General features: G+C 44.5%; 1 protein-coding gene across 1 annotated transcript; it reads right to left on the reverse strand.

The window, feature by feature from the left end:
• Positions 1-7,246: 7,246 nt before the first annotated feature.
• On the reverse strand, positions 7,247-22,165 carry ICOSLG (inducible T cell costimulator ligand). Its single transcript, XM_053932876.1, is given in 9 exon segments — positions 7,247-9,385; positions 11,732-11,767; positions 13,208-13,384; positions 14,957-15,241; positions 15,725-16,096; positions 18,026-18,066; positions 21,897-21,945; positions 21,948-22,071; positions 22,073-22,165. Coding segments are annotated over 9 exon segments (1,188 nt in total). The 3' UTR covers positions 7,247-9,374.
• Between the last annotated feature and the right edge of the window lie 910 nt (positions 22,166-23,075).

Consider the following 23,075-nt stretch of genomic DNA (forward strand, 5'->3'; position numbering starts at 1 on the left):
TCTGTTCCTTCCATGTTATCCACCCCTGCTCCACCTGCTGCATGCTTTCTTTTGTGCCTGAGTTTTGTCAGGATCTCCTTGTTCAACCATGCAGGCCTTTTGGTATGGTTTTGATTTTTTGTTTTTTTGGTTTTATTTTTCCCTTGCTTCCTGCACTTTGCAATGAAGCAAGCACAGAACAAAACTTTGTTGAGACAAGTCACCAAGCCAACACAAATCCTTAAGCTGGCTCACTTGCTACAGGCTATTGCCTAGTGTCTTCTTGGTTTTCAGTCCCTGGGGCTCCTCACTTCAGTGTTTGGAGATGTTCACAAGAACAGCACCTTTGTCATGCTGCTTTTAGGGTGTATAAATGTGCTTTCTCCCCTCTCTTTGCTATATCTTGCATATTTGTTAAAAGGTTTCCAACTGAAGAAAAATACAGCCTGCTTTTCCACAGAACACAACTCCCCCTTTTCTTTTACTACAGTTGCCCACACATCTGCTAATTCAAACACTGTAAATCAGACGCTTTCCAAGCTGTTTTCATCACCTATAAGTGAATTGATGGAAGAATGAATGGTTTGTATCTTTTAATTTCCTGTATCTGGAATATAAACTTGCATTCAGCTAAGTACTGGTGCAGACTGTTCAAGGGATCTGTGTATTTTCATTTGGTGCTATGATAGCATGTTGTAACCTTGCAATATTCCTTTGCCTAGTTGTATATTTCCTCTCTGCTTGTGTTTGTTATCCAAATGGGTTCTGAGCCTGCTGGCAGAGTTCTCCAAAAAATTGAGTCTTTTTTTGTCTATTGTTCATCACATATTGGTGATTGTACCTGGTATTACTAATAAATGTGAGTTTCTCTCTTTGCCCTGCCCCCCATTTTGTTATCAGACTAACCAAATAATACAGACAGTCTTAACCAAGCTCTCCTCAGAAGGAAAATGCAACCTCCATTTGTCATTCTGAGCAGAAGACAGCAAGGTTGTTTGGGTAAGGCGTACAGACCAGCTATGTCTTGTCATGCTCATCTTCTCTACTTCCTGTTGATAAACCTTAATCCTTTTCCAGTTCAGGTGGAAACCAAAACACTGTTTACATGAGGCTGGTGAGCACCTGAATCTGTGTACTTTATTTATCATTTTGCATTTGGCTGCAGAGGGAGACTTTCCAGCCCATGGGAAGCTATCCTGGCTGTGGCTGGTTTCTCTTGTTTCCACATATTTAGCTAATACCTTATTTGGTTAGGGCTCTCATCCCAGGGTGAGGCCAGATGCAGAGATATGAAGCATTAATGAGTTTTCATGCTGGCTCTTGAACCACTTGAGCAACAGTGGAAGACCTTTCATGGTGCAGCCATAGTAGCAAAAATTGAAGCAGCGTGTTCAATTTCAAAGGAAGAGGCAACAGCCAGTAGCATTGCTGCTGCATGTCCAAGAGATGTGTAAGTCCTGGCAGTGGGAGATATTTGGCAAGAAATATGTATCTGTTACTGAGGCCTAATGACCTGAACATGCCAGTAGGGATGAGAACAAAAATTCAGCTTGACTGTGAGAAAGGAGCAAATGTGAAGCTGATTTTTGCTACTACTTTTGTCAGTCTGATCCTTTAAATGAAAAAGCTTTTGGGCAAATTAGTTAGCTGTTTGTTTCTCTCTGAAGTCAGTTCCCCTGTTTTTCGGGGTACCCTGCAGTGGGTGGCTGCCCGAGGGCTCAGGATCTCAGACACTCAAGAGAGGAGATTTGTGCTTTTTCTGTAAAGGTGTTGATGGTTGTATTTGCCACAAGGCTTCTGGATTTTCCTAGGGAATAGCAGCAAGCACTGGGAGGTGTTGGAAGTGTTATTTGCTCTGTGTATGGTCGCTGTTCTCCCAGCATATAAGCAAGACATAAAATAGACTATTTCAGCTGGGAGGGACCTGCTTTAATCAGGTGGGGGGAGGCTCTGCTTAGCCTAGAAATGTGCAGGGAGCACAGCCACCTTTTGAAAGGTATTTAGCATTCCAACCAGCTTATTTGCAACTATTTAGGGGTGTAACTGGGCTCCTCTCTGGGCCTGTGAATTGTGTAAGCCAGGCATTGAGCAGAGGTACCTGGGGAAGGTTCAGCACAGTCCCAGCAATGCCATCTGCAGTTCTTCATTGTTGCAACTGCTCAGGCTAAGGCTAATTATAGGAGAGGTTCTTCCATTTCATGGCAGGGATACCATGAGATCCAAGAGCAAAAAAATCCTACAGCTTGGTTTATGCTCTCAGGGCTGTGCTCTGCACTGTCCTGTGTGAGTTTTGTCAAACCTGATGTGTTCATTTCTGAACACGACTGCAGATCCAGCCACTCTTGCTAGGTTTTGTAGAGGGTTTTTTGTCTCTGAAGGGTTATGTGTTAATGTAAATGTTAGCAGCAATGGAAGTGCCCATTCTGCAGTTGTTATCTGCAGTCCTCTACCCCTGGCCTATCAGAAGTTGGTCTAACAGCAGGGAAATTGTTGAGTTCAGCAACACCTGCTGTGCTGAGGGTCCAAAGGCCCTTAAGGCAACACCTTCCCTGTGGCTGTGACCCACAGGGACAGCAAGGTGAGCAAGGACTCTGATGGGCGAAGTATATAGCAGCAACTCTTCAGATCTTGGATCTCACCCTAGCTAAAAATCAATATTTATTTCTAAATTTCATGAGAGAAAACACAGTTTTTCGTAGTGTGAAAGTTCAGGCAGGCTCTAATAGCTGTCTGTGTAATTAAGTTGCTGGTATTCTGCCAACCTGTGGGGAGTAGCTCCTCAAGAGGGCAAAAAATAGTCTGTGCTGTCTTGTCAGTGAACAGGGACATGAGCTTTGGGGTCTGGGGGAGAGAGGAATATAAATATAAAATATTTAAGTATCTAAATATAAATCTTCCCTCCCCAAAAAATAAACAGTCTGAATGAAAGCAGTGACATTCCAGTTGTGTTTGCATCCAGTCTGTGAGAGTCCTGCCTCTCAGACAAGGATGTTTTGGGAGCCATGTGCTTTCTTGCTTATCTCCTTGCAAATTTGACCAGCATTTGGCACGCTGCTGAATTGCACTTTACTTCTGTTCAAATACACTTTTTCGTGTGGCTGCTTTGTGCTCACCTCTCAACCCTGCTGACTGCTTGCATGGAGCTTCCAGCTGAGATAGGATATAGCAGAGATATGTTATACAAGTGTTTATTGCCAGGCTGGGTGCTCTATCCCATCAGCTGGGAGTGCAGAGATTAAGATTAGAGCTTGCTTTGTAAAATGTGTAGGGAGAGATTAGTAAAATTGCTGGGCTGTAAAGCCAGGCCTGTTTAGGAGGGCTTGAGGGCCCATTGCCAGCTTCTCACCTGGCTTCTGCCAGGTGCAAAAGTTCAGTGGTTCCCTCCTTGCTGTTTGCTGCAGCATTGCCTGGAGACTAAACAAAACAATTCCTTTCTGGTCCTGCCCTTCAACCACACCCCAAATCTTCTAAAAAAACATTGAGGTGGGGCACACCTTTTGTGCCTGAGATCCCTCGTGGCTGTAGGGTGCTCAAGCCTGAGCACCTGTGACCTGGGAACACTAAAACCAGTTTTAATGCAAAAGTTGATGAAGTATAAAATGGAGGAGGTTGGCCAAGTTTTCTGCTTCTGAGGGATTGTTTGATTTTGTTTAGAAATAATTTTCTATCCAGATTATGTTGTGATGCAGTTGGAATTGCTCAAAAATGAAGCTAAGACACATTATATGAAGCTGGTCTGCAGTTGCCACATGGCCAAAAATGCTGATGAAAGGCACTGGCTTACTTTGTGCATGCCTGATGGTTTTGTGGTTAATCATTCCAGCTGGCCAGAGTATATGTTTGCTAATGGGAGCTCTTCTTTAAGGACTACTTGAAATAAAAATAAATTAAAAACCAATCAATTTCCCCCACAAACCTTCATCTCCTGAGGACTGGCAAATTGTCACTGGGCTGGAGCAAATTAAAAGATTTTATTTTTTTCCCCTCTTTCTTGTTCCTCTTCTCAGCTGGATCAAACTGTCCCATACAAAACAGCATGGGCAGGCAACTGTCTGCCCCATGGTAGTCATGAAAAATGCAACTTCAAATAATAAACAGATAATCTGAAGTTAAACAGAACAGTTGTGTGAAGTTTGGGGGTTATTTATTTATGTTTTAATTATGTATTCTTTTCATTTTTTCTGCTCAAAGGCACTTACTCCTCAGCACTGGGGTGTGGCCAGGACTCCTAATGGGATCCCCACCTGCTGAGAAGAGACCTGGCACCAAAGCTCACCCTGTCAGGGACCCCTGACACTTCCCTGTCTCCAAAGCCACTTCCTCAGCTTCTCCAGTCTTTCAGTTTCTGGGCATGCTTTCCATGTCAGCCAGGAGTGCCAGAGACATTCCTGGGGTGGTGTCCCTTTGCCTCACCCTGTGTAGAATCAGTCAATGAACTCTCCTGGAAAGCGTGGGCATTATCTGGCCAGCTCTCCTGCCTTGTTCAGGAGGTCAGGAACCAGCACAGGGCAGGATTTTTCTCACGGTTTTGATAAGAGAAGTCAATAACATATCTTGAATAAGATAGCAGCCCCCTGTGCTGCAGGTACAGCCAGATGGAAATATGAGCACACCCAGACTTAGTTCATGAGGGCAGGGAAAACCAAACCAAAGGCTCTGAAAGACCAGATTTGTGATAGGACTTGTGCTGACGCAGAGTTTAATCACACTGATCTGAGCTGGTTAATAAGACTTCCAAGAAGGTGATAAAGATATTTCATGTTTGCCTACTGTTATAAAATTAGCTACAGTTGAGGCATTTTGCACCTTTATTCCATGACCTATTTTTAGTTACAGTAACTGTGATAACTGCAGTGGTGGTGCATTTTAGAAGCTAGGGAGATGAACTGAGAGGTGTAGAATTGCTTCTAGTCCAGCATGATGCTGTGGAAAATTTGTTTTTGCAGGCAAATCTGATCTTGTTTCAAAACTGCAGTCTCAGGCTTGTAAGAGGGATGACATGTGACAGCACAGATCTGGCAGAAGAAATTAAGAAAAAACATCTGCAGTCACTCCCTGTCTACATTATGGCTGTATTACTGTTGCTTCTCACTGACAGATTCTTTAAAGATTTCCAGTTTGAATGAGAGATATCTTTTTCCTCCTTCTAAATTTTTTTAGAGGTGATCTTTTTTTGTCAAGTGTAATCCCATTCAAAATTAACAAACAGCTTCTGTTGACTTGGGATGTCTTCTGGGCTGGAAGCTGCAAAAAAGTAGACTTTCCAGTCCAGCAAGTGGAAAAAGGTCTCTGCAAGCTGGAGATACGAGTGTAAGCACCAAGTCAGCTACAGGCAGCCTTGTGTGATGCCGAGCACGACTCGGTGTCCAGTCGTCCTAAGCAGCACTTGATGGAATTACAGAAAAATAAGTAATTTATTAGTAAACTGTTGGGACCTATTTTGGGTGAGTTCAAAGGTCAGCCTAAGCATCCTTGATATATGAGCATCTATCCCTATATAGCAGTTTTCTGTGCCAGACTGAAATGGGAGACAGGCTCTTTCCTAACAATAGGCAAACAAGGAGTTTATGACCAGCAGTAATGTCACGAGCAGCTGCCAAGGACTTGCATTTGACATCAGGGAGCATGGTTCAGATGCAGTAATTGTGCCAAGTGGTGCTGATAACACATGAAATGTTGGAAGCATTTTTCCTGTGTTGGAAGGTAATTGTACAAACTGACCTGTTGTCACATAAGTGCATCCTGAGAGATGAATGACATAGAAGCTACTGCTCTGCAATTCCCTGGAGTGCCAGATGCAGAGGAGATCACCTCAAAGAAGGGGTAAGTTGGGACAGGACCAGAGCTGGTCATCTAGTCCAGCCTCCCTGCTCATGCAGTCCCCTAGAATGTGTTACTCAGGATTGTGTCCAGACAGCTTTTGAGCATCTCCAGAGTCTCTCTGGGCCTCCTGTTCCAGTGCTCAGCCACCCTCAACAAAAAGTTCTTCCTCATTTTCAGGTGGAACTTTCTGTCCACCAGTTTCTGCCCATTCCTCTTGTCCCATGTCTCAGCACCACGGAGCAGAGGCTGCTCCCTGCTCTGACCCCTCCCTGCAGACAGGGACAGACATGGCTGAAGTCCTCTCTCAGTTGTCTCTTCTTGGGGCTGAACAGGCCCACCTCCCTCAGCGTTTCCTCATCACTGAGGCGCTCCAGTCACCTTTGTAGCCCTGTTCCACGCTTGCTCCAGCAGCTCCACAATGATCCTCAAGGGGGGGACCAGATTACAATGATTCCATCCCATGTGGTATCATGGAGGTGGTGAAGGCCCTAATGCCCACCACATATTGAGAGGAAAAGTCCCGAGAGCCTAGCAGCTATGGGGGTGGGGGTATTTTCTTCCTGTGGAGTTAGGCTGTACTCAATTGTCCTTTGGAGCAGTTCCTGTTCCTCTGGAAAAGAGAGAGGTTAGAGAAATTACACTTGGGGTAACGTTACCTTTTGTGCATGTTTGCTACAAATATGAGAAAGATTCACTTTGCAAGTTGGGAAAGCAACAAATAAGTTTTCTTTGACATAGCACAACAGCTACTGAGAGCAGGTGTTGGAGTCAGGGTAGCTGGAAAAAGGGAATGCTTTTTGGAGCAAAAGAGATACTTCAGCTTTCACAGGTAAAAAGATTTAAATAGTGAATTTGACAACAGGACAGATGGATCCAGATCACTAAGTAGCAACACTTGTTTTCTCTCGGGGCTTTCCACTTGTGGTTTACCAGCCATGCCACAACAAAAATCTTTCACTTTTCTGTGAAAGTGAGTCCATTTATTAGTCCTCCTCCAAAGCTGCATCAACTGTTGCTCTCTTGTGCATGTGTTTAAGTGAGCTGCTGTCTTTAATGAAGGCAAACAGAGGGATGCTGGTGCTCCTGTGCAAGACTGGTCTGGGGGAGTGCAATGAGCTGGTTTCAGTTGTGGAAGCAGGAGTGTGTGCTGTACCTTTGCTCTGCTTGGGGTTGTGAAGTTGGGTGAGAAATGGATGAATCAGCCCAGGCTTAGTGCTGCCTTCAGGCTACTGCCTGGCTTTTGTGGAGTTTGTTGTGTTGTTCCAGGGATTTTGTTGTGTGAGCCAAAATAAAGCGAAGGTGGTCAGCTCTGTGCTGTGTTTGTCTCCCCTTACCTGAGGCCTTTGAAAAGGATGGGATGTGGCTAAAAGTAAAACTGCCACTTTGGGTGGAGGCAGTGGCTTGGATTGATTTATTTCTGTGTGTTGATAGATTTAGTCAAACATCCAGAAGAATGAATAGATTTTATTTAAAATATAAACATGGCATGTGAAGACAAAAACTGTTATTATTAAATTCCCAAGTCCTTTGACTACTAACAACCAACTGTCATCTCAGATTTACTGACCTCCAAGAATAGCTGGAACCCTAAGCTAAATGAAAGCACAGATGTTGCAAGAAAAGGCTTTTGTATTTAGGTGTATCCATGAAGTAGCCCAGAAGTAAGAAAATCCAACCAGTCTAAGTTTGTTTCAATACCACATTGCAGAGTGACTACTCAGTCACTTCTTACATCTCTGAACCATCACAGTTGCAGAATATAAAAGTGGAAAACTACTTGTAGGAAAGGCTTCTGTCAGGTACAGCAGCACCAGAGGCTGCACAAAACAACTTCATGTGACAGAGAAGAAGGAAATGTCTGCAGGACTTTTTACTGAACCACTAGGAAATGGTTGCCCTGCACATCTGCACAGATGTTCACGTTTTTGAGGTGTCTGCAAGCTTTCTTCAAGCAAGTTCCCTTTAGAGTACACTGAAGACTAGATTTGGACTCAGGAAATACCTGGTATCTGGATTCATGGACATGAGAGCAGCACAGCTACTTGGCTGGGAGCCTCCCTGGGAGGATTGCTTTGACAAAAGACAACTGCTGCACTATTGCCAAATGGTCCTGCTTCCACGTGATGTGAGTACAACAGAATTTCCACTCGGCTGGGAATTGAAAGCTGATCTTGATATGAAAAATCAGTGTCTGAGCACAGAGTTGATACTGGAGTGCACACAGAGCAAGAACAAATAAGGCTATGACTTATTCACAAAAATCATAAAATTTTAGTCTAGCAACTGGTGCAGGAGAGGTCAAGTGTTTCCAGAACTCAGTTTAAAATAACAATCTCCATTCCCCAATGACAAGATGGGGAAACTGTCCCATCTGGGAGAGCTAGTAAAAATTCCTCCTCCTTCGAAATTTCATATCATCAGCAAAGTTTACTGTTTTGCTATTTCCAGACAGTCAGTCTGGCTGACTTGGGGCTGAAGCAGCAAGGCACATGCACTGGCACAAGGAAAATGCAGTTCTTGGCTTTCTGGACATTCATGGACAACGCACTGATAGAATTTGGTTTTTGTTCTTTTTTGTTTTGTTCGATGTGTGCAGGATAAGACACAAGCACAAGTTTAGTTTAAGACCTTCAGTTTAAAATCCTCCCTGGAAGTCACGGGGAGATGCTTAAATAAAATTTGGTTGAATCAAGCAGAGCTCAACCACAGTTTTTGTTCCATCTTGAGAAGGGTAAGTCCAGGTAACATGACATTCACATAGCAGAGAGCACTATTTTTAATTGGACAGATTTCCACAGCCTGTTTTTTCTCACAGCTGGCTCCTGTTGAAAGTGGAAGTCCCCTTTTTGGTGGAATATTTGGTAAAAACCAAAATATTGCTATCAAGGCTTAAAGAAGGCACCTTCCCTTATGATAACACATTCAGTATTTGACCCCATTAGAGCAACTCCTGTTTTTGGAGGTCTGGGTCAAAGTGCTCTGCCTGGTTCTCTACAGAGAAGCAGCTGGTGAAAAGAGACAATTAAAGGACTGTTCTCTAGAGAGAGAAACGTGGAAGAGGTCACAAATCTCACTCTGCAGAGCCCTTCCGTTCTCTTGCTTTGTTTTAGCTGCCTTTCTTCACATGCAGTAGCCATTCTCAGGGTAAGGTGACAGCAAGAACGTCCCATGCTCCTGAAATGTGGCTGGTTCTGCTTCTGACAGTGCTCAAGGATCATGATGAGGGACTGAACAGTCACCAGCTTCCAGTGGTCTGGCACAGAGCAGCTGAGTCCCAGCCTTTCTGCTTTCCCCAGTACAGGTGCCCAAATCACTGACAATCACAGAGGACTGTCCAAAGTGCTGAGCTGGAGTGGTGACACAACTGTGACACAGCTGTGCACACAGTCAGTGGCTGGAATGAAAATCCTGCAGATTTTCCTCTCTCTTGTGTTCTAGAAGCTTTTTTTTTTTTTTTTGCCATCTCTCTTGGCAGAAATCTGTCACTTGTATTACAAATAATGCTGCCACTGAGGGAGTGATGCTTCTCTTGACACATCTCCAGCTGCTCAAATTGTTGGCAGACCTTCCATTTAGGCAGGTGCTGTAAAAACAAAAATAACTTATTTTTATAAAAAAATAGACAAAAAAACTTCCCCAGAAAGAATCATTCCTACGTAACCAGTGGAACAAGCTGCAAAGCTATGGAAAAGACATAGTCATGCTGCTGAGAGAGAACTGAAAGGGGAGAAGTCCTGCCTGGGTACCCAAGACACTGGGGGATTTCTGTCCTCATGCCACAGTCTGGAAGTGCCTTTCCATTTTCAAATGGAAAAAGTGGCCTCCCTTGTGAAGGGATATCAGTGTTACCTTGGGTTCCTTTAAAGCTACTTCAGAGAATGAGATGCACAAAGCCTCTCTGTGGCCAAGAGAAAACAGTTGCCTCAGCCTCCTCTCAGGAAATGAAGGGATTCCTTCAGGTAATAGTTCAGAATTGCTCCAGCTCTGAATTTCTCCTCACCAGGGCATCCTGCCCCACTGACTGGAATGGGTGTCTGGAGAGACTAATCCCACCAGGATGGAGCTACTCTTCTTTACAATCTGCCTTCCTCCCAGTTTCCAAACTCTTTTTTGCCTTTGTAACAGCAAAGTTAGTTTCAGTAATTTCATTTTAGTTTGCAGTCTTCAGGATTCTCACTGCCATGAAACAACCTGGCCTTCTTCATAAGGTGCCAGAAGCAGAAGTGCATTTACAGCAGTATTGAAAAGCAAAATGCTGTGGCAGAGCATCCCCCTGGATGCACCTCCCCAAGGCCTTATCCCCATCTACTACACACAACTACCAAACTACCATATAATGACTGAATTACGCTAGAATTTCTCCTAGAGCTCATCTTTTGTACTAAGGTAGTATCAACTTTATTTCTAAATAATTCCTGACAGATACTGATTTTCTCTTTTGTTAAGAAATCACAAAGCAGCAAACCTGGACTGATGGAGGCTTGATAGCCTGGACAAACTCTGCCTCAGTGCTCAACAACCATTACCCTCAGACAATTTCTTCTAACATCTGGCTTAAATCTCCTGTGTTTAAGTCTGCTGTGCCTTAATTGCAGTGTCAGCTGGGTTAGCACAATAAATAACTTGTCCCATCCTCTCAAAAGACACTCTGAAGAGGGCTGTTATTGTGTCCTTAATCAGCCTGGCCTTCTCCAGCCTAAACAGACATAACCAATCTCTCACCAGAGATCACATTCCCTGGACCATTTTCATTTCTCTGGTATTGATCCAAGTTGCCCTTAAATTGGGTTGCCCAAAACATGGCCCTCAGAGATGGGACAGCTGCTGTCATCAGTGAGCCACCAAAGCTGCTGTCCCACCTCCTCTTCCACAAGTCGAGGGGAGAAATGACCATGAAAACACAGTGCCTGGAAGGTGCCTTTGCTTTGTCCTTAATGAACAAATCATGCTACAGCAGCCTTCAATACAAGATAAATATTTACTTATGTCACAGATGTTTTTTTACTAATGGGCTAAGTCCAGGGATCTAACCAAGGAGGGCCTGGTATAAGTAAGTCTGGAGAAGAAAAATTTGACCTTAAATGAGCTGCTTGTGTTATGTCAGTGCAGTTCCCAGGAACAAAAGGAGAAAATGTCTCTTATTTTAAGGAGAAAATCCATCCTCCTCCATGGATTATGCTCTGCAGGAGGGAGTGCAATGGCTGTTGATGTTTAACAAACACAAATGTTGGGGATTATGCCGCGGTCTGGAAAATAACTGTCAGTTAACTCAGTTTCCATGACTGTCAAAGAAGTTCCAGAAAAAGTTTTTTCATTTAAGGCTTATTTTGCTTCTGTTTGATACTATGAATTGGGTACATTCACAGCATCTGCTACAGCAAACTATGCTTTAACTATTACAGTTTTAGTGAAACCACAGTATTTTCTGCTTGTTCTGCAGAGACACACAGGCAACAGTCATTAGATTCAGTAAAAAATACCAAATGAGATATCAAATAGGCAGATATTTCACCCTGTACTCTTGTAAGTCCCCTGTCCAATTTTTTTTCCAAATCTGTCTTCTTTTTTTTACCCAATTTTCATTTTTTCCCTACTATAAATAACAAATTAATTTGTAAACCAGCTGGCCTGCAATATTGCCTTCTTGCTTATAAGAATATGGACATGGTGAAGGTCTGAAAAGCATGTTTTTTCTAGGAAAGGAGGTTTTTTTAAAAAATTGGGTGTATATAGGCTGAGATTCACAGATATGATGCAAATGCTGTCCCTGTAACCCAGTTAAAGACCACCTAGGATGTAGTGCCTACAAAAATGCTTCACTTTGTATCATCCAGGCAGTCTAATCTAAAGGCTTCTGCTGAACTTGAGTACTGAAGCTATGAAGTTAAGTCACTTGAGACAAACAAAATAATATCTTTTTAATACTTACAGCTGAGTCCTCCTTGGTCTTCTCTTTGTTGAACATCTGTTGAAACAAATGCATGGGTTTCAGCATGTGGAATAGACAACAGACTTCAGAAAAATGAGATTAATATTAAGCAACATCCACCAAAGCTGAGGGTTCAATGTACTAAATGTTCTGTAAAATGCAGTCCAATATTCTATTTGCTTACAACCCAGGCTACCCTTTCAGAAAGGAGAGATTTTGGGATTGAAGTGATAGCCCTGCTCCCCATCCTGGGACAGAGTCCTGCCTCTCTCTTGGGTTGTTTCTGAGGGAAGGACATGACTTTTACAAGAGCTGCTGCAGATCCTGGACGAGGTCATGACCCTGCTTTCCCCTCATCTTTTCTGAGGCACCCAGGGTTGCTAACATTGAGGAAGAGGGCATGGACTGAAAACATGGATTGTCCTTGTCCATGAAAAGTGTAGTTGTCCCTGTTCTGTCCCTTAGATGTTAGTTCCTGGATAGGGGCTTAGAGCAAGTGCTCAGCTACATTAGAAGACTCCATCTGGTCCACAAGATGTCTTTTAGAGCTTTTTTAGAGTCACACAAATCCAGCTACACGAGGGTACCCATGTGACAGTGAGACCAGCTACATTTCTGCTTGATCCCAGCAGGATCCTGACTCTTAATCATCCAGCCAGTGACTCTAAAGCTCTCAGGATTGAATTATGCTCTGCTACCTGCTTCGAACTGTGCTAAGCTGAGTGAGCTACTGACCCAAGTCCTGTTTCATGCCATCTGTCCAGAAGGAGCCTGCAGGGATCACAGCTGACAAACCATGGCCCGAACAGACACAAAGTCTGAGTTACTCTCACATCCAGGAACTACTTCCTGTGAGGCTCAGAATTCACAGAATCACTGGGTTGGAAGAGACCTTCAAGATCATCAAGTCCAACCCGTGCCCTAACACCTCAACTAAACCCTGGCACCCAGTGCCACATCCAGGCTTGTTTTAAACACACCCAGGGATGGTGACTCCACCACCTCCCTGGGCAGACATTCCAGAACTTTATCACCCTTTCTGTAAGAAACTTTTTCCTTATATCCAACCTATATTTCCCTTGGTGCAGCTTGAGACTCTGTCCTCTGGTTCTGTCAGTGCTGCCTGGAGGAAGAAACCAACGCCATCTGACTACAACTACCCTTCAGGGAGTTGTAGAGAGTGATAAGGTCACCTCTGAGTCTCCTTTTCTCCAGGCTGAACAAACCCAGCTTGGAGAAAGACACAGAAACAGGAAGAAAGGCTCAGACACAGGAAGAGAAAATCATAAAGAATAACATATCCTGGGGCACTACACTTCCTCCCAGGGCACTCCAAGTTTTTGTTAATGCCATGATTTCCCACTGCCAAGTGCAGGTAGCTTAGTCATACTTTATCTCTTCCTGTTGGATAACATTATTTTGGCAAGTGAAAAAGGATTCTTATAATTTGGTCATGCAAATGAAGTGTCTCATTACCTTTATAGGACACTAGATTAGAGGACCTCCTTCTCCACAGGCAGCAGATTAAACCAGTTAGAAGACCTATCACAGAGACAATGCCAATGATGCCAGCTGCTTGAGCACCTCGTCCTTTTTTTTCTGGGTTTCTGTCACTTTCTGTGCCAGAACCACTGCTTTTCTTTTGTTGTGTGTCTAGAATAAAATAGAAAAGGATGTCATAAGGTGTAAATTTTCATATTTCATACCAGGCAAATATTTCACCATGTTTTACATGCATAAAAAATTCTGAAGGAGTCAAGATTTATGCTATTCATATCACCGTGATTTTGGTGATTCCTTCTGAGTGAGACACATCTCCAAGTAATTATGTCTAAATACCAGTTTACTCTTCCCTGTCATCATAATGCATCCATCTTTCTTTCTTCCTTTTTCTTCTTTCCCTCCAGCTTTGAGAGACTGTATGTTTGGGCTTGTATCTAGACTCAGCTGAAAATAAATCTATATAGAATCTGTAATGTAAACCTGATAGTATTCAGAAAAATGGGTGAAAACCTGTTTCTCTGAAGAATGTTCACTCATTGCTGCAAACTGAAGGTTTCCGATCACATCTCTTACTCTTTCAAGTGCAGTTGAGAGACTTTAAAAACACCCACAAAAAGAGTGATAGGAAGATCTTTTCCCTCAGTCGACAACATGACAATGCCATTAGGAAACTAATGATGAGGTTACTTAGTTTTCCTTTAATTTGGGATGACAGCATGGTATACTATCACATAAACACTCTACTGTGCAACTTCTGCTCACATGTTCAATTTTTATTCCTGGAAATAGTTTATATTGTTTGCCTACATTCATGGGATCAGTGTTTGGGGTGTTCAGGCAAATTAGCTGTGGGTATCCAGCTACAGTTATGGAAATATTCCAACCTCCTTGCACCAGGGTGCAGACACCTGTGAAAGAAAAGTGTGGAATAGGAACCGGAACAGCAGTGGGATAAAACAGCCACCTCCACATCAGCCTTCCCACTCCAGACAGATGCCACCTCCACATCAGCCTTCCCACTCCAGACAGATTCTTTACACAGCTTTTTGGAAATAATGAACTGCAGCAGTGGTACTGTAATTATAACTTCTTAATACTTTTTTTTTTTTTTAATAGCTTTCTGGTTTTGTGAAGAGTTGAGTGACTAAATACTTGCTTTTACTATTAATCATCACATCAGCAATAATTAGCACATTATACTTGTGCTGTAAGGTACATTGTTCTTTTGAGCTCATATTGCCCATTTGCTGCAGACCTAGTTTAAGTTGTGAACAGTATTAAATTGAGTTTTGGAGAAACTGGAAATTGAACTTTGGAACTCGACAGAGTAAAAAGCAAATGTTAGTATTGCAAGGCCATTGGCTAGGGTGTCAGAAATCATGGATCTGCTGTATGGTGGCCCCTAAAAAACCACCTGACTCCTCAAACCGTCATGTTCCTGAGGAACTAAAAGGTTAAGCTCATCAGCTGCCTCAGATGCAAGAGCTTCTCAGTGCTGTTGTCATAACACACTTGGTGGGTTATTCACTTCAGTGAATTTAAGATTTAAAAATCAGGTCCATGACTAAGCATAAATGGAGCTTGAAACAAAGCCCAAGACCTCAGAACATTTTGGAGCTACTGAATTAATGCATAGCCCTCGTTAGGGTGCATCTACAGACAGAGACACGCTGCTTGATATTCCTGCTACCTAGAAAACAGAGGCAGCATGAGGGAACTTACAGTTGGCTGATAGATTTTCCTTCAGCATCTCATTTTCTATGGAGCACTCTATTTGCATGTTGGAAGTGGCTTTCACCTTCAGTGTGCTAAAAACGCTGAAAGTGCCATCGTCGTGGGGTATGATCTCTGTTTTTGATGGAGTCAGGTGACTGTTGTTCACTTTATTGATCCAGTAAACATTGGGCTTTGGGTATCCATTGCCAGACCTGCAGCAAAAGGTCACCTCCTCTCCAGTGCTGTCACTGTTTCTTATTGGTCCACTGAGTATTGGTTGGCTGTAACTTGCTGGAGAGCAAGAAGAAAAAGAAAGAGTTGTTGACGTTTTGAAACATACTGGAAAGGCAAAATTTTGAGATGGATTCTGAACAAACTGTTGGGTTTCACACCACCCTCATGACTTGAAAGAGAAACACCTGCAGGTTTGGTCTGTAAACCAGAGAGCTGAGAGAATCACTGGGAGAGCAGAAAGCTAAAGCCAAACCCAAAGGAAGAAAGGACCAACTTCAGCTGCTGTCACCCAGTCACATGCAAGAGCTCTCATACCCATGAAAAACAAGAAGAAAGAAACACATGCTGGGTGAACAGTTTTTACATGCATGCAAGGTTTATATTCCCTGTCTGTAACATTTAAATTTACTAGAGCAGACTTCATTTCAGCAAAGGGCAGAAGTGTGTTTCAAAAAAAAAAAAAAAAGGTGTGCTTAAATATAATACCACAAATCTGAAAAGTGGAAATGAGAATTTGGGCAAAGTGACACAAGTTCTTACCTGCTAAGCTGAGAACCACTTCTGCCTGGTGAATCACTTTGGGAAGTTCAGTTTTCTCCTGCACTATGCATTTGTATGTATGTCCATCACTCTGGCTGACATTTAGCAATAGCAGAGAAAAATCACCATTTTCCAACCTATCCCAGAATAATTGAGTCCTGTCTTTAAAGTGAATACACTGATTACTGTTATCATCTTGGCCAGAGATCAGTGCATGTACAACTGAACACTTTTCCTGATAGGAATCATCAGCTATTTGCCAATATACCCGTAGATTTTTTAATTGCAAGGGTTTTTTTTCATTATAAATGCAACTTAGTGTGACATTGTCTCCAAGTTTACTGATGATGTTCTTCTTATCTAGTGCAGTAACTACAAGATTAAAAGAGAGAGAGAGAGAAAAAAGGGAGGTTATGTGGGGGAAAAAAATATTTTCGAGTCCGTTATACCACATATAGAGAGTCTGGTATTAGTTTTATAGCAGGTAGGTGAGTATGCTCTCTTCACAGTCATTCCTATCCCCCAGATTTCCAGTGGCTAATTCTCTACATGTCCATTTGTCTGTGCATTGTCCAAAGGGACCTTTTCTCTGAGAGCCAAGCAGTGTTAATCATTCCTAGCCCCATGGATAGATACATTTCACTTTGCATACTGACTGCAGACACATACTCAAGTCCTCATACTTATGCTTCAATAATCACTTCTTCTTTTTTTTAAATTAATAAAAATGCCAAATAACTCCACTTAGATCACAAGAAGTGGTAACACTGATAAGTAAGAGTACTGCCATTATTTTGGGACTCAAAAAATTAAGAAGGGGAGTAAAAGCAATATTTCTCAAAGCTGGCATGACAAAGCAACCACTTTTTACTGCTACTATCAGTGACAAACTCTGAACAAATACACTCAGCTGGCAAACCAGCACGCCCAGATAGCTCCAGTGACACATTCATTAGACATTTACGTCTTCAGGGTCACTTGAGGTAAAGTCAGGACTGTATCTGGCTTTCACAACACTTTTCCTGCCTTTTGGACATGAGAAAGGCAGCCTCTGCTCCATGTGAGCAAGGCAAAGGCACGAGGTGCCTGACAGCTGATGCAGAAAGCACAGCTCAGTGAGTCCCACCAGGCTGGGCAGCTCTGCCCACAGCCTCCCTGCTGGATCCATCCCCTCCAGAGCAGCAGCCAAAACCTCACTGGTTTTGGTGCAACTGGTAGGTGGCACCAAAGCAGTGTTTGTGTTGTGAGTGCCAGGCAAGAGGGGTCAGGCATGGGGCTGGATGGGAGAGATTACAGCTGGGGGAAGGGATTATGTGGGTGGATGACTGAGGGAAAGATGACAGGAGTGGAGGTTTGGAAATGCAGAAACAGCATGTGGTGAGGTGGGAGGGAGGTGTTAAAGGGGGACCTGTCTTTGTGAGGGTGCACTGGACTCAGAAACAGCTCATCTACACATCTGAGTTGGGCACCCTGATCTAAAACTACCACTGAGGCAGACACAGTGCTTGCAGGGAGAAAGGCAGGATGTTTACCCGGCACTGACACTGAAATAACAAGCTTGAACTGCAGCACAATTGCTTGGCTCACATTTTGGGAAACCAGGAAAACGGATGCCCTGGCAAGATGGGTGCAACTCCATGACTGAACAGAAACAGGCCAGCCAGAATCTGTTGAGACTGAATCTGGTACCGTTTGTCCTGATATTGGGGCCAAGGAGTTTCCTTGGTGACTTTGTTGACGTCCTTCTCAATGATTAAGCAAGAACAGACGAGAGAACTTTAAAAACACTTAAATATGACCAGGTGGTGTGATTTAATTCTATGTTTGTTTTGCAAGGGATATTTTAGAACAATAGTAAAAGTAAAATTACTAACAGTAGAAGTAAATGTACTACTAATAAGCAGTAGTAAAATTACTAGTGTTGGCTACCATGACGTATAATGCTACTCGTGAGTATACAGGCACGTTAGAGCTGCTTATCAGCAGCTCTTATTACTCCACTTCTAAGGCCTTTTGTTGACAGAGTTAAGTACACAGGGAAGTCTCTGAAGCAAGCAAAGCAATCAGAGCAAGAGCATCCATAAGGCCCCTTGCTGTTCTCTGCAATGAAACAGATAGAAATTGATTGTGTCTTCTTTCCCTGATGCATGTCAGAGAAACATTTCACTCTGAGGAGTTCTTCAGTATCTTGTAGAAAACACAGAGATGTTCATGTTGTACATTTTACAACTACTCTGTGCATTTGGCCAAACACATTAAAGGGAGGGCAGTTAAATTTTTACTGAGTTTTTCTGAACTTACCAGCTTTCCGGATAAGAAGGAGTAGTAACAGAAATCCGTACCTAAAACGAAAAGCAAACAGGTGTTACAACTGGCTTTGCACCTCTGTTGTTTAAATAAGCAATAAACCCAATTTTGATTGTTTTAATATAGTGGCAGAAGTAGGTAAATTAGGTACTGCTCCCATGTAATGCCCCATTAAGTATTTGCATTTTTGACAGCTGCAAAACTTCTGTTTATACAACTCAGCAGTGGTTTGGTGGCCAAGGCCACAAATAGCAGCAAAATGCACTAATATTGGAATCAGGGCAGAGGGCATGAAGCTGGTGTTGGGGCTGTCTTCTCTTCTGAAAGAATCGACTGGTTTGCTGGACAAACAGGCTCTGGAGGCCATCTGGGTCACTGGGAGGGACAGTGGCTGCACAGGTCAAAACCCAGGTTTTCCAATCTTTTGCTGAAACTCAAGGAGTTATCATTTTGTCTGGTTAAAGGAAAACAGCAGCTGACCATGCTGCCCACCAGGTTGTGCACTGAGTAAAAATGTGTAAACAGGAAACCTGCTGATAGTGGAGAACAGTGCAAAGGTTTTTGCTGGGAAGAATTTGGTGTGTTTGATCACTCAGGAGGGGCTAATCTGTGCAGGAGTTTCCCCAAAGGAAAGGAGGCCATAGGAAACCCAGTTTAACCCATTCATCCCGCAGGGGTTTAAGGGAGGTAAATGGACAGCACTTCCCTGTGAGTTACTTTAAAATAGCCTTTCACCACCACACCTAGTTACAAATTGCGCTCTTGTTCCTCCAGGCTGCTGTAGGAAGGGAAAGAAAGATGGTGGAAAGGTTTTGGAATGAGAACTGTGTGGCTGAGCTGGGCACCTTGATATTGCTCAGGTGCAATAAGGTTGCAAAGCTGAGCTGACAGGCAGAGTGACAGGAGCGCTGGCCTGTCACCAGTGTACCCAGCTCACCTTTGCAAGCAGGACTGAGAACACTACCTGGGTTCAGCTGGCTCCCTTCCCCCAGAGTTCTCATGATGCCTTAAGTTTTAGCTTTCATATTTTCCAGATTCTGTACTGCATTAGTGTATAACTCTGAATTTCATATAAAGTGTTAGCAAGTTCTCCTCAGTTTAGTCCGACATAACAATCCTTTTCCAGCCCCAAAACCAAGCACACCATTACAGCTTCAGGCCCAAAAAGTGCAAACAGCAGCAAATTGAGGAGAGCAATCTGAGAGGATGGGACTGCATAACCTGAAGCTGCAATTGGACAATTTACCCCTACATAGAAATGGACCAAAACTTTTATAAAAGTATGAAAACTTGTGATCATCTTGGGTGTAGCCTCAGCCAGGCTCTTGTACTGCCCAAGGTGTATCCTTTGAAAGCCTTTTTAATAAATCCCTACTTTATTCTTTGAACACTGTCCAGCCTCTGTTCTAGGCAGCCTCTCAAGGCATCACTCAGCCCTCAGCCAGGCCCAGCACTGAGCCCTGGGCTGGGGCAAAGGGACAGCAGCTCCCAGCAGGCCATTTCTGTCCAGGATTGAGCTCCAGAGTCTCCCACCCAGGCCAGTCACTGCCTTCCCTCCAAACCAACCCTGCCTTGCCTGGCCCTCCTCCTTCCAAGGCCTAACCTAAGCTCACTCCTCAGCAGCCATTTCTCACTTTGCTGTGCTTTACAAAGTCCCCTCTCTTCCAGGCTTCCTGCCCTTTCCCCACAGCTTCTGCTCCTTCGTCCAGCCAAGCACAGGAATTCACACATCATTTCCCAGGCACAGCTTTGCTTCTGCCCAGCTTTACTCCCACCACCTGCCTGGGCACAACCTGGGGCTCCTCTGCTGCAGAGGAGTGTCTCTAGTTTCCCACCTGCCCCCCAAGAAAATTATTACATTCCCAAACATATTCATCTTCCCATGCAGAAAGCAGAGGGCATTCCTGACACAAAATCTACCTCTACTTGAAGCCCCATTTCCAGAGTCTGAGGTGGAGAAACTTTAGGGGAGAACCAGTCTGAACTGTATTATTTTCTGTATAAAGAAAACACTTTATTTTCGTTTTCTGTGTCCTTTGAAATGATTTGATAGATTAGGCTTGAAAAGTTTAAGTGGATGCCCAGAGTGGAAAATTTCTGCTCTATTACTTCAGTAAATCTGCAATCAGTCTCAAAGGAAATCTCCCAAGGAAGCACACCTAAGCATTCTGTTCTGTCTCTTCTACTACCTCTCTTACATTAAATAGTTTATTAACCAATATCAAAGATGTAAAACATACAACTCTACAAAACAGAACAACAATAGATTTTCTTTTACTAATGCATAAACATAAGCATAAAGATTTTGACAGTGGCTTTTACACGTGGATTTGTATTTTATTCCTGTTTTTTTTTTTTACACTGTGCAGGAGTCATCACTTTTGTGCCAGGCTTGTAAAGGTCTGTCTTGGTAAGCTCAGCTCATGTAGTCCTCAATCTTTCTTAATCCCATGCCTGTGTTTGTTTTATTATTCCCAACCCAAGTTAGACGCTGTGCATATAGGAACTCATTTGAATGGAATGAAAACAGTAACTGACTGATGCTTATGTGACTCTCTAGGGAATTTCCCATGGTAGGCATTTGCTAATGCCAACAGACATTTAGATATTCAGCCAGAACTGATTCTCGTGTGTATGTATACAAAGCAGATCTTGATTTCTTATTTTAATAAGTGATGCCACAGTCAAGGTTAGACAGATCCAGAGATGCCTCATCCTCCTTCTTGAAGGAAGTGGCAGGTGTGGTTTTGTGGGGGCGGTGTCCACCCACGATGTTCCCCTGGAATAGCTTTAGTTCCAAGCTTCAGTTGGAAAAAGGGAGAAATGCTCTGCCTGCTCTCTACATTCACTCAGATTTTGCCCTCTACATTCACTCAGATCCTGTGTCCATCACTAGCAGTGAGCTCAATTAAGTGCTGGCATAGCTGCACTACCTTCTTCAGGTCTTGCTCTCCTAATTTAAAAAAAAAAAATTAAACTTTTTAACTTTTTCAATTCTTTCCCACACCTTCCTCTTCTGCAAGTGTTTTTAAATGCCGTGTGAAACAGGAGAAAGTTGCACTTCCCCTTTCATGGGTGAAATGATTCCTCCTACCAGCACCTCAACTTTTTCATCACTACTCATCTTAATGCCATGGGATATCGCTGCTGTGGCACACTCTAGCCAGGCAAGAGATATCCTGATGCTTGCAATAACAACTTTGGGGACTTTGCTCCACTACTAATACCCACTTTGTCCCCTAGCCTTGTGGCGACACAAGGCGAGGGGCATCGTTTCGATCACTGCCCTAAGCAGGTCACCTGCGGAGCTTTTTTAACACCTGCTGTAAAGCAGCGCTAGCTGGGGCAATAAACCCCAGGTGAGTCACGTCTCATCGCAACCCTTCCGCTGAAAACATCCATAAAAGGCCCGTAAATTGCCTGGAGCCCTCGATGGCCGCGTAGGGACAGGGGATCCCTGCCCGGGCTGACGGGGAGCTCTGGCAACCCCCGGCTCCCCCATCCCGGCTCCCCGCCCCCTCCCGCGGCTCCGGGAGCGCTGCGGGCGGACGGGACCTGCTCCGCAGCCTGTCCCGGGTCCGGAGGTCGCCCTGACTGCAGTTAAGCAGCCCAACCTCCGCCAGCGCTTTCCCTGCCCGCTGCAGCAGCAAAACTCGCGTTTCCCTAAGGGGGATGCGCATCTCTGCCCGCTGCAGCAGCAAAACTCGCGTTTCCCTAAGGGGGATGCACATCCCTGCCCGCTGCAGCAGCAAAACTCGCGTTTCCCTAAGGGGGATGGATGCACATCCCTGCCCGGGAAGCGGCCGCCGCGTCCCAGCGCGCACGGAGCGGCAGCAGCGACCCTTCCCCCGCGGCCACCACTCACCCTCGCGGCTTCATCGTGCCGGAGCCGTGCCGAACCAGCCGTGCTGAGCCGAGCCGAGCACCAGCTGCCCGCCTTGGGCCGTTCCCTCTTCCCTCCCACGCCTCCTCCGCCGGGGATTTCCGCTTTCCGAGCGCGGCAGCGGGAGCGGGTACCTGGCACAGCCCGGCCCGGCCGTGTGCGGGGCTCGGGCACCCGCCCGTCCCCACTGAGCCCTTTCCAGACCCTCGTCGGGGCCGCTGGATGTGCGATCCCGGCTCCCGCAAACCCATGTGCCCTGCGGGGAGGCCGCCGGTCCCCGTCCGGCGGGACGCCCCTCACCGCTGCTGGGGAGCCGGGGCTCGGCAGCTTTTGCCATAGCGCGGAGGCAGCGGCGTCCCCTTGGCTCTGCGAGGTGCTGGAGATCGGTCCCCAGCCCCGGGGGAGGGCAGGGACTGCACCCGGTGCGCTCGGAGATCTCGAAGAATCCTGCCTGGCAACCGGGAAAGTTGTGTTTCAAAGTACGTTAGGTGTATGCTTGTATAAATAGCATATTTATTCTATATTTATATTCTGTAAATAGCTAAATGGGATTTGATAGAGAACAGAACTGCACCTGGAGCTGTCGTAGGTGTGTTGGTGAGGGGGTGTTTTAGCACCACCCGGGTGTTTGAAAGCTGCGGTTCTCGGTCTCGACAGTTTCATTTTTTGCTCCACATCAGTGGCTGTGTTTGCCTTGTTTATTGTCAGGAGCTCCAACCCAGCTGGGACCTCTTTGCCAACGGGAGCGTTTGTGACATGCAGCACAAAGCTGTCACAGCAATGGTTAAAGCCTGCCATGTTCATGTTTTATTTTTTCTTGGTTTTAGTCATCCTGGGAATGTGATTACGTTGCGCACAATGAACATGAAACTCTGGGGTTGTGCAAGACCCGCAGTCTCAAGGCCATTTCCGCTGCCAGCCAGCAGCAAGAAGGGAAATTTCAGTTTTGGGTCTTAAAGCTGACACTACTTCAGCCTCTCTGTGTATCACTGACACCTGCAAATCAGTGATCAGTTAGGCTTAAATTGTGCTTAAATCAGTAGGCTTAAATTTGTGCTAAATTTAAAAGGAGATAAACATTCCTATGGAATTCTGCCTGAATCAGAACGTATTTGCATCAGCCAATTCATGTCTTCCATTGAAATATTTCCTGATGGGATA

Source organism: Vidua chalybeata, chromosome 2 (assembly GCF_026979565.1).
Source record: "Vidua chalybeata isolate OUT-0048 chromosome 2, bVidCha1 merged haplotype, whole genome shotgun sequence".
NCBI lineage: Eukaryota > Metazoa > Chordata > Aves > Passeriformes > Viduidae > Vidua > Vidua chalybeata.